We start from the raw sequence: 15,141 nt of genomic DNA, 5'->3' as shown, positions 1-15,141 counted from the left end.
ATTGGTTGGGATTGGGGCTGTGTCTTAAAGAAAGACTAACTGGCTTGTAGGAGCCAGAATACTTGCTGTTTGGTAGGGGGTCAAATACTTGTTTTTCCTCATCAGATGGTCATCAATTTTTATAAATTCATATGATGTGATTTTCTGGAATTTTCTTTGGGATTCTGTCTTTCACTGTTAGAATGTACATATGATTAAAATTGTAGATCGTTGCATTCTTTGTAAGTGGGCAAACCTGCAAAATCAGCAAGGGGTCAAATACTTTTTTCCTCCACTGTAGGTGTTAGGTATGTTTTGGATGTAAATATTTATTAATACGTACTGTGTGTTTTTAAGGTGAAGGTGACTGTAGTTTGTATTGATACATAGTGTGTGGGTGAGAATATTTCTGTTAATTTTGTTTATTGTGTTAGTTGTGAGGTGAGTACGTAAATGTTTTGTTTTGTGAAAATGTATGTATGTGAGCAGGGTTGAAAATGAGTGCCATGGTTGGGGATTTTGTAAAATTTCAGAAACAATGTGTGACCCTCCGTATTTCCATTAGACCTGGCAAATTTCCACTTCTCTTGACTGTTGAGAAATAAGCCTATAAGTTCTGGTACACACAGCTGATAAATTATTTTGAGCTATTGAAGTATTTACTGCATCACAGGAAAGAGAGAGAAAATTAAAATATTTTCAGATGAAATATCCCATCACATGTCTGCTTTTTTTTCATGGCACACTGTGTTTGTTGCATTATCTATGCACACACAGCAAAAAAAGAAAAAGCTGAGAACAGCTGATATATGTTCATTGAATGTATGTGAATGTTAGTTTCTGTCTGAGCACTTAGACTCAGTGTATGAATGTGTGTGAATGGGTAAATGCGATTTTGAATAAAAGTGGTCGCAAAAACTAGAAAGGCGCTATGTAAATACAGAGCAACTGACCACAAAATGTATGAAACTGTGCTTCTTCATTTCACTCACTCAGTCAGACTTTATTTGTGTAGCACTTTCACACAAGCAGATGTAATGCAAAGTGCTTCACACAATAAAACAGGCCCAGGCGGCCCACCAAAATCGGTTTGACATCCCTCACCAATACACCATCCTTGCTTTTAAGGGCTTAGATTAGGGGTTTGACAAAACTCTTAGCCCGTGAGACTTCACACTGCACAAATAGTGGGGCCATGACAACAAGACAACAATATATTTTAATAGGCTTAGTATTTGGGGAAAAAAATGTATTGACAAAATAGTTGATAGTAGGATTTGGGGGCACTCCCCCAGACTTACACACTTAATATCCTGCATTCTGGAGACATACTTGTATCAACCCTCAAAAACTGCTACCTTGTTATGCCATTTGTCAAACTGAACCCTATAAATCATTGAGCTACATTTTAATTATTAAATATCATAGGCCATTAAATACATTTATTCTGATTTTTATAATTACCACTGATAATTATTTTTTAAGAAAAAGATTTAAGAGGGGGGTCTGGGGGTCCTCCCCCTGAAAAATGTGGGCTTTAAACACTTCATTTCCTGCATTCTGGTGAATTTCTCTGCACCAATTCATTGAGGAAATGTCTTTATTTATATAAAAGGAAACACAAAATTCAGATGACAATTCAAAAAATAAAAATATAGTGTAATATTTTGCTGTAAGGCTCTCAGGCATTCTGTATTGCTGTCAAATGTGTTTCTCCTGTTTTTTATTTTATTTCATCCCTGCTGAGTCAACACACATGCAGGCATGACTGAAGTAAACTAAAGTCTTTAAATGTGTACGTTGCACCTTTTCACCTCAATGATAAATTAATTAATTTTAATTCAGTTATAAACCCCTGCACCTTAATAGCTCCTATGTCTCAGCAGCTTTTCTGCTCATGTTCAGAACTTTCTGCACATTAAAAATCTCCCCACATATCTGTGTTCTCTGACATTTGCAGAATAACAATTTGAGATATAATATTAGGAGATATAATGACAATGAAGTCATTATATTTTAACAAAATCTACCTGCCCCACTGCTGTGCATTACCCCACCTTACTTATTTACTTACTCTCCTGACAGACACAGAGCCTGTCTGGGACTGTACTGGATGAGACAGCTCACTGCTCTTCATCAGAAGTTAGAAAACCAAAACTGAAAACTCTTGTGATAAGACAGAAATATCACCACACATCCACACACATGTTTACTTCAGTACCTCTGATAAAGTGCAGCTCACAGCCGCTTCAGAGGGAATTAAGCATCCTGGAGCAGAGAGACAGTCAAACAGAGCAAAGGGTCTCTGAGCGAGGGGGACAGAGACAGCAAAGAGAGCGACAGGTGTCTGTGTCGCGGTCAGGTGTGTCCTGTTATTCTTTCACTACTTTGTGGCGCCAGTTAACCGTTTGACGCTGACCGACAACACACATTTAGCACTCACAGAGCCAGGTATTTCCCAAAGGGGTTGGTCTAAAACAGAGCTCAAAGTTGAGTGAACATAGGATTTAGCCTACATTCATCATGTGGACGTAAACACAACAAAGGAAATACTAAAATGTTGCTTGTATCTGCTGTGTGTTATGTTAACATTAGCCAGCTGTTTCCACTTTCCTTCAGTGGCTAAAAAATCAGTTATTACGATACTTCTTCCACTACCTACTGATCTGTGTCTGGAAAGACACATTTAATTTGATGCTGTGACCATAAATAAAGCCACTAATTAAATTTCTGGCACCCCTATAACATTTGGATAGACACAGAAATGTAATAGACAAACATTTCAAAACCTGGGCAGGTAAAACTAGTGAGTATCTGACGGTGGTGAGATTACAAGGGGCAAATGAGAACATACTGAACGCCTTTTTGTAATTTGGAGGGACCGACCATGAGTTGAAACGATTATTTAATGGACTTACAACATATCCTGCTGTGTCCAGAAGAGGGCAGCATCGTAGTTTTGTTGCATTTATTGTCACTGACTCAAATTAAATGAAGAAGAAGATGACGGAAAGAGACACAGGAATCAACCTGCAACAGAGAGAGCATGAGTGAACGACATTGAACTACAGTGAGTAAAAATCGCAGGAACAGAGGACACAATTGTGATTTTACAAGCTTTCATGTGTAGGACAACTTGTGCATAGTGCCAATGTGAGCGAGAGATTATTCATTCAAATTACATTGTTTCCATAACGTTAGGCCTTCGGTACACTCAGCCTGGATGACTGTGTGAACAGCTCTCTCGATCACCTCCAGACTCCCATCTAAAACTTTACAGTTTCACGTTTACATATCAATTCCACACCCCGTGCAAACCGATGCATATACTGAAATGCATTTTATGAATTATTAAGGTTTGTTCATCAGTTCGGCATAACTTTACCGATGAACCTTCAATTGAGTGTTGGCTTTCACATTCTGCTTGCAGTGGCCGCGACCACACTGAATGTTTTAGCTGCAAACGCTTGTCAGAATGACCGGTGAACCAACTTATTTGAAATACGAATAAGTTTAAAACTTCCAAAAGTAAGTAATGAACGAAGTGAGGTGTATCCCGAATATCACAGTGGACCCTTACAGTTTGAAAAGTATCTTATTTATGATGTGTGTGCACAGACCGATAAGAAAGGCACACTTTTAACTGGCCAATGTTTTAACGGAGGCTGGTCAGGCAGCAATGAAAATGACTACCATTGGGGGAAAAAGTGAGACCGCCTAACTTGTCAGTTAGAAAATAAATTCCTTAATTTTGTAATTAATATATTTTATTCAAGTGCCATACACCCAAAGATGCCCAGTCCACATTGGCTTACAAGACACTGCTTTTATTACCTACAGAGGCATGAGAAACCACCAGGAAAGCAGACCTGGTAGCTATGGTACATTTATGTATATGTGTCAACAACAACAAATTAAACACACAGCGCTCTCATGCATAGATGGTAGGCATTCAGCAAAAACTCAGCAATGTATGAAAACGCCTTGTATGCAAATATGTTCTGTAATCTACATCCATCATGTCCAGTAGACATTTTCAGGAAATGCTTAACTCTTACGATTAGGATAAAATGAAGTAAAATATAATGTATTTTGCTTTCAATAATAGCCTTTTCCTGAAACACTGTTTCACGTAAATCACCTGGCAGCTCATTTGTCATCTTTTTTTTAATCTAGAACATGTCTGCAGGTTGTGTGAGGTGGATGCTAAGCCGTACAGTGAGAGCTGTGTGTGGCGGCAGCCCTGGCTACTCGACAGCAGCATCTCGATTAAGCATATGCAGTGAAAGATCTAACGCCATTGCTTCCTCCTGGAGATGGTCTCCATTCTCCACCGCTGTAGACGACACAGAACAGACTCCTGCACCCAAGAAAAAAAAGCAGGATCCCCGAACTCATGGCACAATCAACACTGTTGGCCGCAAGATCCCGCAGCGTCAGATACAGGTGATAAGTGACACAGGTGAGAACCTGGGCACCATGCACCGTGCAGATGTGATCAGAATCATGGACGAGCAGGGTCTCAAATTGGTGCTGCTCAGTGAACACAAAGATCCCCCCGTCTACCGGCTGATGAGTGGCAAACAGATCCACGAAGAGCAGCTGAAACTGCGAGAGAAACATAAAGCAAAAGCAGGTATGTGGTGTCCTGGCAGGGACAATACAGTGGTTACAAGATGATTTACTTAGATGTTTTACCTCTTCTGGGCTCTGAAAGATTCAAATTCAACAATTTGAGAAGGTAAAAATCGCTGAAATGCTCACAGCTAATAGAAATAAACTTTGGAGTCGCCGGTTGACTTTCTTTTGTTTTAAAGGGTCTCAAGCCAAAAAGGTTTGGAAGCACTGTTTTAGTAGATGTAAATCTAACTTGAACAAGTGCCTGATGAAGAGTATTGCACTTGAAACCAAAATTTTCCAGTTGTCAATATATGTACACAGATTGGGAACTGTTTACAGTTAACAGACCATACTTTGTTTGTCCAAGAAACCAGATCTGGATCTCAGGGACTATACTTTTATTAAAATCTTGACAACAAAGCTTTTGTTCTCTCTGTTCTGTTCAGTGTACAGATTCTTTTTCTGAAACCACCTTTGTCCCAAAGAAATTTGAGGTATTAACGAAACATGTACCTTTTGGTCAAAATGGTTCTTTAAACAAGGCCCTGTGAAGAAAGTCAGTTTCATCTCAGTAACTTCAGTATTCAACAGATCTTACAGTAAAAACGTTATATACACAGTATGTGAAACACAATGTAACGCATCGTATAAAACGGGATGGGCTATATTCTCTCCACAGCCCCTGTCCAGGTGAAAGAGCTCACATTTTCATCTGGCATCGCAGCTCATGACCTCACCACCAAGCTGAAGCAAGTGGAGAGCTGGCTGGAGAAGAAGCACCATGTTAGAATTACTCTGCGGTCAGGACGTGGGGCACCTGCAGTCGACCTGGTGAGGAAGAAAGCTCACGTTTTCTAAATGATTTGTTTTAGGGTTGTTGATTTTTTGCCTTTATTATATCGGGACAGTAGGGAGATGAAGGTACAAGGTTGTTTATTTGTCATTATACAGCACAAGGCTGCATAACAAAACAAAATTTGTAGTCCCTTCATGCTACACACACAACATATAATTAATTGTATATTAAAATATGGTAACTTATACACCAAATGAAAGGTTCTTGATGAGCACCTTAACTCTCTAGCAACTGGTGCACCTGACTTGCTCACAAATTTTAGCAAATTATGTTACTCTACTCTGTATGAGTTGTGAATTTCAACATATGTCTGGATATGCTGTAAGTATTCATCACATCAGTTCTTGACCCTCAAAAACAATGCTGACAGAATCAAATCTATGCACTTTTTTGAACAATTGCTTTTTTATAAGAATAATAATTTTGTTGCGTCTGTTACTAAACTTGGTTAAATGGCGACATGTTGTCATGTTTTCTGTTACTGGCTTTCTGTTGTCCTCTTTCCACTGAAACAGGTTCATACTAGTGTCTCTGTGTGCATTAGAGAAAGTCATTCTCATATAAAACATTTGCATACATCATCACAGCCGTATTTTGTCTACAAAATTTCCATCGAACAATGTCTACAATGAAACATTGAGATGGATGATGGCATCAGGTGGGGTGAGCTCAGTAAAAAACCTGGTATCCTATTACGTTACAAGTCATGTACCAGGTAAAACAACAGTAGACTCTGGAGTGCAGATGTTGGTTTCAGTTGAGGCTACATCATTAATAAGCCGGCATGCGGCGCACCTGCAAACAAAAATATCAGCCCTTATATCTGATTTCAAAACTTTCAAATATCGGTATTGACCCCCAGTATCAGACAGACTCTAATAAGGGCCTCTCTGATACTGGGAGCTAAATGCTTTTCTAGCATTTACATACTTTTATTTTTAGGTAACCTTTCATGCTGTGTATTTTTATGTTACATTCAGTGGGTGAGGTTTATCAATCAAATAACTCGGCATAAAAGAAAAGACCTTTGCTTGCCACCATGGTCAGTCAAGCTCCAACTCTCAACCCTTTCTGTCTCAACACCATCTCTTGATGCCATTTTCCCGAACGTCAGTGTTGTTTAAGGGGGGAGGACAATTGTACAAATATCCTTTAATCGTCACACACATTGGGAATGTTTTCTCCCTAAAAATGTTCCAACACGTATACTGTACATAGAAAGTATTAAACGCTAATGTTTTTTGTTTTTTTTTCTTTTTCCCATAGGACACAAATCTGGAGCAGATAGTGCAACAAATGGAGGTAATGGTAGGATTTGTTTCCAAGCCAAAAGCCATACGTGACGGTCAAGCAGCCATGTGCATCCTCCGACCACCTTCAGCAAAGGAACTGTCACAAAAAGAGAAGAATAAGACTGCAGATTTGCAGACTGCCAAATCCAGCTTGAAAGCCGCTGAGAGCACAACTTCCCCTGTTGGCAACATGGACACGACAGAGGGCTCTATACAGCAGTGATCTGATGGAAATAAAACAATTTCACCAAAGCAAATTGAATACAGATTGGTGTAAATATGTTAATCAGACTCTACTTGTAGTGTATTATGTAGGTGTTTAACAGAGTTTGGTATAATATAAAGATAAAAAAAGGATGTGCAAGTAGTCCTTTTAAAGGGTCATTTCAGTATTTTAAAACCTGGGCTCTATTTTCACATATTTTGGTGTCACTGAAGCTGCAAACTGGCTACAACATGTTCCTTTGGGGCAATTTACCTGACAAAATTATGTCCAGAAAAAGGTACTTCTTTTTGCCACTGACAGGCTCAGATTGTTATAAGCGGTGTCTGACAACATCATGGAAAGGATCCCTACGAGTGACTCCCGTTGATTTTAACCAGAAACAGAAGTCTGGCTCAAGGACCATTCTGAAATCTGGTGAGAGGCGAGTTGTTGCAGGAAGGCACCGGTGGAAACGTGAGTCAGAGACAACCCCTTAAAGTATCGGCATAACACTGGTACCAACATGTTCTTGGTGTGCTGAGTAAAGACCTAATATATCTGTACTAGAAAACAGCCAATCATCAGCTAGTTGCCTTAGGCTTTTACTTTCACTGTCACATATAGTTACCTAAAGGCTAAAGTAAAGGTCACTATTCACAGGCTTTATTTTTAAATCACCCTTCGCTGCATCCCTCTCTCCCTCATTTCCTGTTATCTGTCCACTGTTTGTAACGAACAAAGGCACAAACAATATGCAAAAACACACACAATCTTGTACTACTCTACTTTACATTGCACTGTACTGACACGGAGTGTGCTGAATGATGTTCCCTCAGTTGGTGTTTGATGATGGTGGTGGTGGTGAGCGTCGTCATAACACTTCGGCCCAAAATCTCACATACATGTCACTCATATTTTGTCCTCCTTCCATCTTGATCCAAAACTGAGGTCCACTGGGACTTCTTGGCATTTTAGACGTCACACAGCATGTGAGGAATTTTACTGCTTAATTATATCCTGCAGTGCATCTCTATGGAAGCATCTGCATCAAAGTTTGTCTAATCATTTATTCAGCTTTTTCCTTTAATTCATCTGTAACTGTAACCTGTGATGAATACACTGCTTTTTTTTCCCTCCACACACACACATTGATGAACCCGGCAGTCTACTGTGAACAAATTGACAGCACAGGAGATGTGGATGTTTTTAACACCACCTACCCTTCTTCAGCTCCGTTTGAGAGACTGTTCTCATCTGCAGGAATAATACTCCCATCTGCACACGAGGCGGCTAACACTAGAAAAGTTTGTTGTTTTTAAAGGCAACTAATTGTAGTGGGTGGATCTCTGAATTGGACAGAGAGCTTTCTACATACTGTACAAGACTATTTTCAGTATTTTTGTTGTTTATACAGTTTTGCTTACATACGGTAGCATTCCACCTCGTGTTCTTCCTTCCAGTAGGGTTGAAATTTGTGTACACAACCTTGCGTACATTAGCAAAATCCACTTTGTACAAATTTCAGAATGTCCAATTGTCGCAAATGCATTTTCCTGTATTAAATACATGTATTTTATTTTGATATTTTTGGCACCAGAATGTTGTATTTTATTTTGATACATTTATTTGAGGGTGTATTTTGTAACAAGATACATTTTGCTGTATCTTTGGATTTCACTGATTTTTGTCCATCTAGAGCGTTGAAGAGGCATTCAAAGTCATTGCCTTGTCAACAATGATCATGGATGAAGATTTCAAACCAACATACATCTTTCTCTGCTTTATTCAAGAGTCATTTGTATGGGGTTTTTTTTTGGTAAAAAATAAAAGCAAATTTGGCATACAGATACATTCACTTGTCACAGATAAATGTGTTTGACTGATGTGTCAGTTTCACACTTTATCAACACTTTTCTCTAACAGCAGAGATACTGTCTTGGAACTCTTTTTTTTTTTTAAACTAGAGTCATACTTTTCCTGTACATAAAAAAGAAATCAAGAGAGAGAACTTAAAACATAAAACCACCTTAAGGCCCAAAAAATAAAATCTTTCCTAGATTGTGTTAGAATACAAATTGGATCAAAAGCAGCTTAACTAGCATGCATGAACAGCATTTGTCAATAAGCCTCGAGTACTTTGTAGGAGGAGAAAGGTTTAACGAAGTGATAGTCCAGGTTGCCACAGTGAGGGCACTGCTGGACGTTGCTGTACTCAGAGAAATACTGCATCCCAACTCGAACGTCCACCACCGGCTTCCCGCAGTGTTTACAGTTGAGACGAGCCTGAGGACACACAGGGAGGAGAGAGGATGCAGGTCAGATAACAGGACGCTGAATTAAAGCTGCAAATTTGAGCGTGGGAGTTCAGAATGTGTGAAACAAACTCAAAGGTCCAGTCGCTAGCTTTTGTCTGAGCTTTCAACTGCATCTCACAGTGTTCATCAGTGGATGGAGGACAGGTGTGCGATATCACGTGCAACAGCTGTGGGGAACACTACACAGGTGAATCAACAATGGTTGCTGTTCTTAAGTTCAAACTTAGCCTTCTTATAAGATAAGCGTTTGCTGAATAGAAGATATTTGAGGACATCACCTTCGGTTTTGGGAAACTTTCTTGACCGAACATATAATCTACAGATTAATCAATAATGGAAACAATCCTAAATTTCACCTCTATTAAATATTTACACAAAATAAATGGCAGCTGTAACTGTAACAGCTTGCTAATACAAACATTTTGTAAAAGAGGTAATGGGATATGTTCGAGACATCTGACTAGACACTTTATAATCAAAATGTATTTCACAAATATAACAATACACCTAATATTACAAACTGTTACGCTGATAACAGATTAAATCAAATACTTCCCATTCATCCTAAACTGCATGAATAATACTCCCTGTAAAACACACATTTCTACATGCATGCACTAGTTATAAACAAAACTAATTCTTAACTACGTTTACAAAGGACTGATATCTACTGGTGCATCTCAAAATTTTTTAATATTGTGGTAAAGTATCTTTTCTTCTGTATTTTAATTCAAAAAGTAAAACTTTCATATATTCTAGATGATTCATTACAAAAAAGTTAAATACTTTAAGCCTTTCTTTTTGTTTTAATCTTGATGACTGCGGTTTACAGCTTATGGAAATCAAAATCATGTCAAAATGTATTAGAATTTTAGAATAAAGAATTTATAACACCTCTAATCAGCTAATTAACTCAAAACATCTGCTGCGGTTTCCTGAGTCTTTAATCTCTCAGTCTGGTCCTGCTGCTCACAAAATAACTTTTCCACTATTTTCAATTTTTTTTAGATTCACCTGTAATATTGCTTGGCACCCTAAAGGTTTTTAGTGACATTAGTGACATCAGTGAGTTATTTTGGAGAGCTCCTCCAGAGTCACAGAATGCACTATGCAACACTATTCACAGCCTGAGTAAGACTCCCCATGACGAGTAAACTGACCCTGTTCCTTTAAGTTCCAACAATGCAACCAGAAACCAGCTAGTAAACACAAACAACTTTATAACTCATAACCCATGTCTTTTTAAGCACATACGACCATTGGTTAACTTATAATACACCTGAGCAAGTTCTATTCGCCAATGAAGTAAATCACAACAGTAAATAGCATCCCGGGCACATGTAACTACAGATCCACAGCATTTACCAACTTTACATTTATTGGCTCCATCCGAAGGGAATGAAGGAAGTGAAACGTTAAAAACTAAAAGCAAAACAGAGAAGGTTTCTGTCCGTCTCCTGTTTCAGTAGCATCTATGATTTTCAAATTTTTCTGGTTTCTGTCATAATTCTTTTGTAAAAAGTTTAATTATTTATTATTAGGATCTGCTGTACTGGATTGTAAAATATGAGCCCCTTGACAGCTAGTTTAGCATTCATACCTTTTAGGTCATATAGTGAACATGTTAGCTGGTTATTTACACATCAGATATGGCGCAACGTTAGCGCTCATTTGAAGTTGTGTTTCTGGTTACATGATAAATATTAAAGACTCTCTTTTAGCTCTGTACCTATCTATACCAACCAAAAATATCTGGTTCTTTGGTAGTTAAATGCTCTGCTATGTTCACCAGCTAGTCGCTAACTGTGTCTGTCTTCTGTTTGAGGCTGGACAGGTAGCGTGCATTGGGTTTATTAGAGCTTTTTCACTAAAAAAGCTGCCTGTAGTGGGGGGAAATGGGTCCATGAGAGTGGTGACACTGAACCAGAACAGTAAAGTTACAAGCAGGAAAACTACAATGAGTTGAACATTGGAGATCCCCACTGTTTGGTTTCACTGCTCATTTAAAGGAGGACACGTTTAATGGTCTGAGGAATCCTTGCTCTCCTGAAATACACAAAGTACAGTTAACTTTTTAAACAAAAGTGCTCATTAATGCCCCTCAGAGATCAGTATTTCTACCTGGCAACACGGTGAAGCAGCCAGTATATCGTAGGTGTACATGGTGCCCAGTTGGTGCCAGCTCCCGTCCCAGCGTGACTTGCACTTGATGCAGACAATCTTGTGGACGCCTTCTAAACAGTCTACGCAGATGGCGTAGAGGTGCATTAACCTGCCTGTTGGAAATAAAGAAATATAGTTTTGTATTAAATTTACTAAATAATAGGTCAGTCCGTTTGTCTTCAAGACAGAATAGGTTGTTATTCAGCCCGGAAAATAAATAAAATAGCAAACTCCTGATTGCTGATTGCAGTATATAGATCGGGGTAGTGTGTGTGACTGTGATACTGGACAGGCAGCAAGCTTGTCCATAAATAAAAGTTTTTTATTTTACTCATTAACATGATGCCTATAATTGATGTGTTTACATTTCCTAAAAAAACTGCCTGGAAAGTACCAACATTAGACTTTCCCAGCTCTGTGCAACTTCAGTGTGAATGACTCCCAGTGTGCCAAAAAGGTTGTGTTTCTTTTTTTACACATATTTATACAACCCAAGTAGAGCCTTAAACCTCACCATACTTAAGTATTGGAGGAGACATAATACGGCTCACACAGTACAAAATTGGTCACAAGAGAGTTGTGATTATGGTGTTGTTGTTTTTCGGTGAATTTGTGTTCACAACACATGCAGTTACATTTTCTCAACACAAAATCAAGCTCCAAACTTTACCCTCTTAAGGGAAAAAAGTCAAAACTAAGTAACATCCATCCATGAAAGTTTTAACAAATAATCCTTTCATACTGATGCATATCAACGACCATACATATCAAAGCTTGTAGGCCAGCACATCAAAGAAGCTTAATGCAGCCGCTGTCCTAATTCACATTCATTCTGGACTGTGCAGAAGCCAGCAGAAAACATTTTATGTCTATATACACAGTATGAACTGGGTGTATTCATGGATTAACACAGTTTAAGCATTTTAAGGAACGAGAATATATAACTGAACAAACATGTTAATTATTGCAATTTATTTAACCCCTAAATATGTACGATTTGTGCCTGATAAGAAGCAATCCTGGCGGCTGATGTCCTGGAGATCCAGAGCCTGATAACAGTACTTGCTTCGTGTGTTTCTGTTGGTTTTCAGATTAAACACTGTACCTACAGTACAAACTGAACATAGTTTAAATAGTATTAACATGTTTTATATAAATCACAAATGTTAATTTTGGTTTCTGGTGCCTCAGGATTGTCAGCGTGCTAACATGCACATAATGACAAAGCTAACATATTAATGTTAATAATAATAATAATAATAATAATAATAATAATAATAATCATCTTTATTTGTAGAGCACTTTTCAAAAACAAGTGTAAAGACAATAAAAACACAAAAACAATACATGATAAAAACCAAGAAAACATTGAAGAGACTAAAATACACATTTAAGATAAATATAAAATATATAAAATAGAATAAAATAAAAGGGATAAAATAAAGTCAAATAAGATCGGGAAAGGCTCTCCTATAAAAGTATGTTTTAAGAAGGGACTTAAAAGAGTTCACTGGCTCAGCCGACCTGATTTCCTCGGGCAGGCTGTTCCAGAGCCTCGGGGCCCTGACAGCAAATGCTCTGTCCCCTTTAGTTTTCAGTCAAGACTCTGGAACAGACAGCAGACCTCTGCCCGAGGATCTCAAGGTACGTGCTGGTGCGTATGGGACTAAAAGGTCAGAAATATAACAAGGCGAGAGGCCATGAAGAGCTTTAAAAGTGATCAATAAAATGTTAAAGTCAATTCTAAAACACACTGGGAGTCAGTGTAATGAAGCTAAGATAGGGGTGATGTGGTCATATTTCTTTGTTCTGGTTAAAAGCCTGGCAGCTGAGTTCTGGACAGTCTGGAGTCGATCAATAGATTTTTGTGTTAAACAGGTGAAAAGGCTGTTGCAATAATCCAGGCGTGATGAGATGAAGGCGTGTAAAAAGGTCTCGGTGTCCTTAAAAGTTAACATAGATCGAATTTTTGCTAAATTTCTAAGTTGATAAAAACATGATTGAACAAACTTTGTGGTGTGCTGCTCGAAATTTAAATTACTATCAAACCAGACACCAAGGTTCTTTGCAACAGTCTTAATGTGATTTACTAGGGAACCAGCAGTATTTGCCATCTGCTGAGACCCGATGTTCAGCTGGAGGAAATTATTTGACATCCATTTTTTAACTTTACAAAGGCAGTTGTTAAGTGAACTCAGCATTCCAGGGTCTGTGGATCTGACAGGCAAGTACATTTGTATGTCATCAGCATAAATATGAAAAGAAATACCATGTTTATGGATAATATGTCCAAGGGGAAGCAGATACTAGGAAAACAAAATGGGTCCTCACACCGACCCCTGAGGCACACCATATTTAACTGGACAGAACGAAGAGACATAGTTGTTTACAGACACGCAAAACTTCCTATTTCACAGGTAGGAAAACCATTCTAAGGCAGTACCAGAGATCCCCACCCAGTGCCTCAGTCTGTCTAACATGATGTTGTGATCAATGGTGTCAAGGTCCAGGAGTAACAGGACTGAGCACATACCTTCATCAGCAGACATTAAAAGGTCATTGGTGACTTTAAGCAGGGCAGTCTCAGTGCTGTGGTACTTCCTGAAACCAGATAATAATATTTTGTTATTTTCCAGTACAGTGAGCAGCTGTTTGGACACAATTCTTTCTAGAATCTTTGCAATAAAAGGCAGTTTTAAAATTGGTCTAAAATTTTGTGGGAGGGAGGGATCTAAACCAGGTTTCTTTAAAAGCGGGATCACGTAAGCCGTTTTAAAATAATCAGGGACACAACCAGTAGATAGGGAGCTATTAAACACAGAGATCAAATGGGGCCCAACAGAATCCATTACTTTCAGTAAAAACTTTGTAGGTATTACATCAAGTGGGCTGGAGGACACTCTCATTTGTGATACTGTTTTTAAAAGCTCAGACAAGTCAATGGGATAAAACTGGTTAAAACTCTCTTGTTGCTGGTGAGGGACCTCTGAGTAAGAGGCCACAGGGATAATAGAGGCTCTGATTGACACCACCTTATTGGTAAAATAAGATAAAAACAATTCACAGTCATCATTACTTCCAGCTGAGGCACAATAAGGGGTTGGGTTTACCAGCTGATCCACAGTCTTAAACAGAAACCTGGGATTGTGTTTATGTGTAGTAATGAGTTCAGAAAAATTGACTGGATTTTTTTCATCTGCGCTCTGCTTTCCTGCATTCCCTTTTTAGGCTGCGAATGCTGTCATTTATCCAGGGTTGCTTACTAGCTTTAGACGTAGGCCTAACCTTTAGAGGAGCAGTAATATTTAGTGACAACAAGCAGATATGATTGATGTGATTGACCATATTGTTGGTGTTGGAATCAGACAGGTGTTGGCTTTGGCTCTGAAAGAATGTGCAAAACTTTGAAACACTTTGTTCATTAAAGATGCGAGAACACACAGAGCTTGGTGAGGAGGCATGAGTAACAGGCAAATCGCAGCTAAAAACAATACATCTGTGGTCAGATATGGTCATGTCCACTAATTCCACAGAGCAAATGCTGACACCCAGGGTAAAAAACAAGTGGCCATATCTAAAAAGTCAGTTGCATTAACATTGGTGGGGTCATCAACATGAATATTAAAATCGCCACAAAGAACAATTCTGTCATAATTTAAAACCAGAGTAGATAAAAATTCAGGAAATTCTGATAAAAATCCTCCAGGCGGT

At 38.6% G+C, this 15,141-nt stretch overlaps 2 protein-coding genes across 2 annotated transcripts; one reads left to right on the top strand and one right to left on the bottom strand.

Moving 5' to 3' along the window:
* The first annotated feature begins 2,907 nt into the window (after positions 1 to 2,907).
* Positions 2,908 to 8,536, top strand: mtif3 (mitochondrial translational initiation factor 3). The gene is made up of 4 exons (XM_046059494.1): positions 2,908 to 3,049; positions 4,156 to 4,615; positions 5,279 to 5,430; positions 6,722 to 8,536. The coding sequence occupies exons 2-4, from the start codon at positions 4,159 to 4,161 to the stop codon at positions 6,968 to 6,970; spliced, it is 858 nt and encodes a 285-aa protein (XP_045915450.1). The 5' UTR covers positions 2,908 to 3,049; positions 4,156 to 4,158; the 3' UTR covers positions 6,971 to 8,536.
* Positions 8,537 to 8,717: 181 nt separating this feature from the next.
* Positions 8,718 to 11,563, bottom strand: LOC123977039 (headcase protein homolog). Its single transcript, XM_046059495.1, has 2 exons — positions 11,389 to 11,563; positions 8,718 to 9,235 (listed from the first exon to the last, which is right to left on the bottom strand). The coding sequence occupies exons 1-2, from the start codon at positions 11,533 to 11,535 to the stop codon at positions 9,071 to 9,073; spliced, it is 312 nt and encodes a 103-aa protein (XP_045915451.1). The 5' UTR covers positions 11,536 to 11,563; the 3' UTR covers positions 8,718 to 9,070.
* Positions 11,564 to 15,141: the final 3,578 nt, after the last annotated feature.

The sequence above is a fragment of the Micropterus dolomieu genome, linkage group LG09, assembly GCF_021292245.1.
Source record: "Micropterus dolomieu isolate WLL.071019.BEF.003 ecotype Adirondacks linkage group LG09, ASM2129224v1, whole genome shotgun sequence".
In the NCBI taxonomy this organism is placed as follows: domain Eukaryota; kingdom Metazoa; phylum Chordata; class Actinopteri; order Centrarchiformes; family Centrarchidae; genus Micropterus; species Micropterus dolomieu.
The sequence above is the reverse complement of the archived record's forward strand: the minus strand, read 5'-3'. Positions and strand labels throughout refer to the sequence as shown.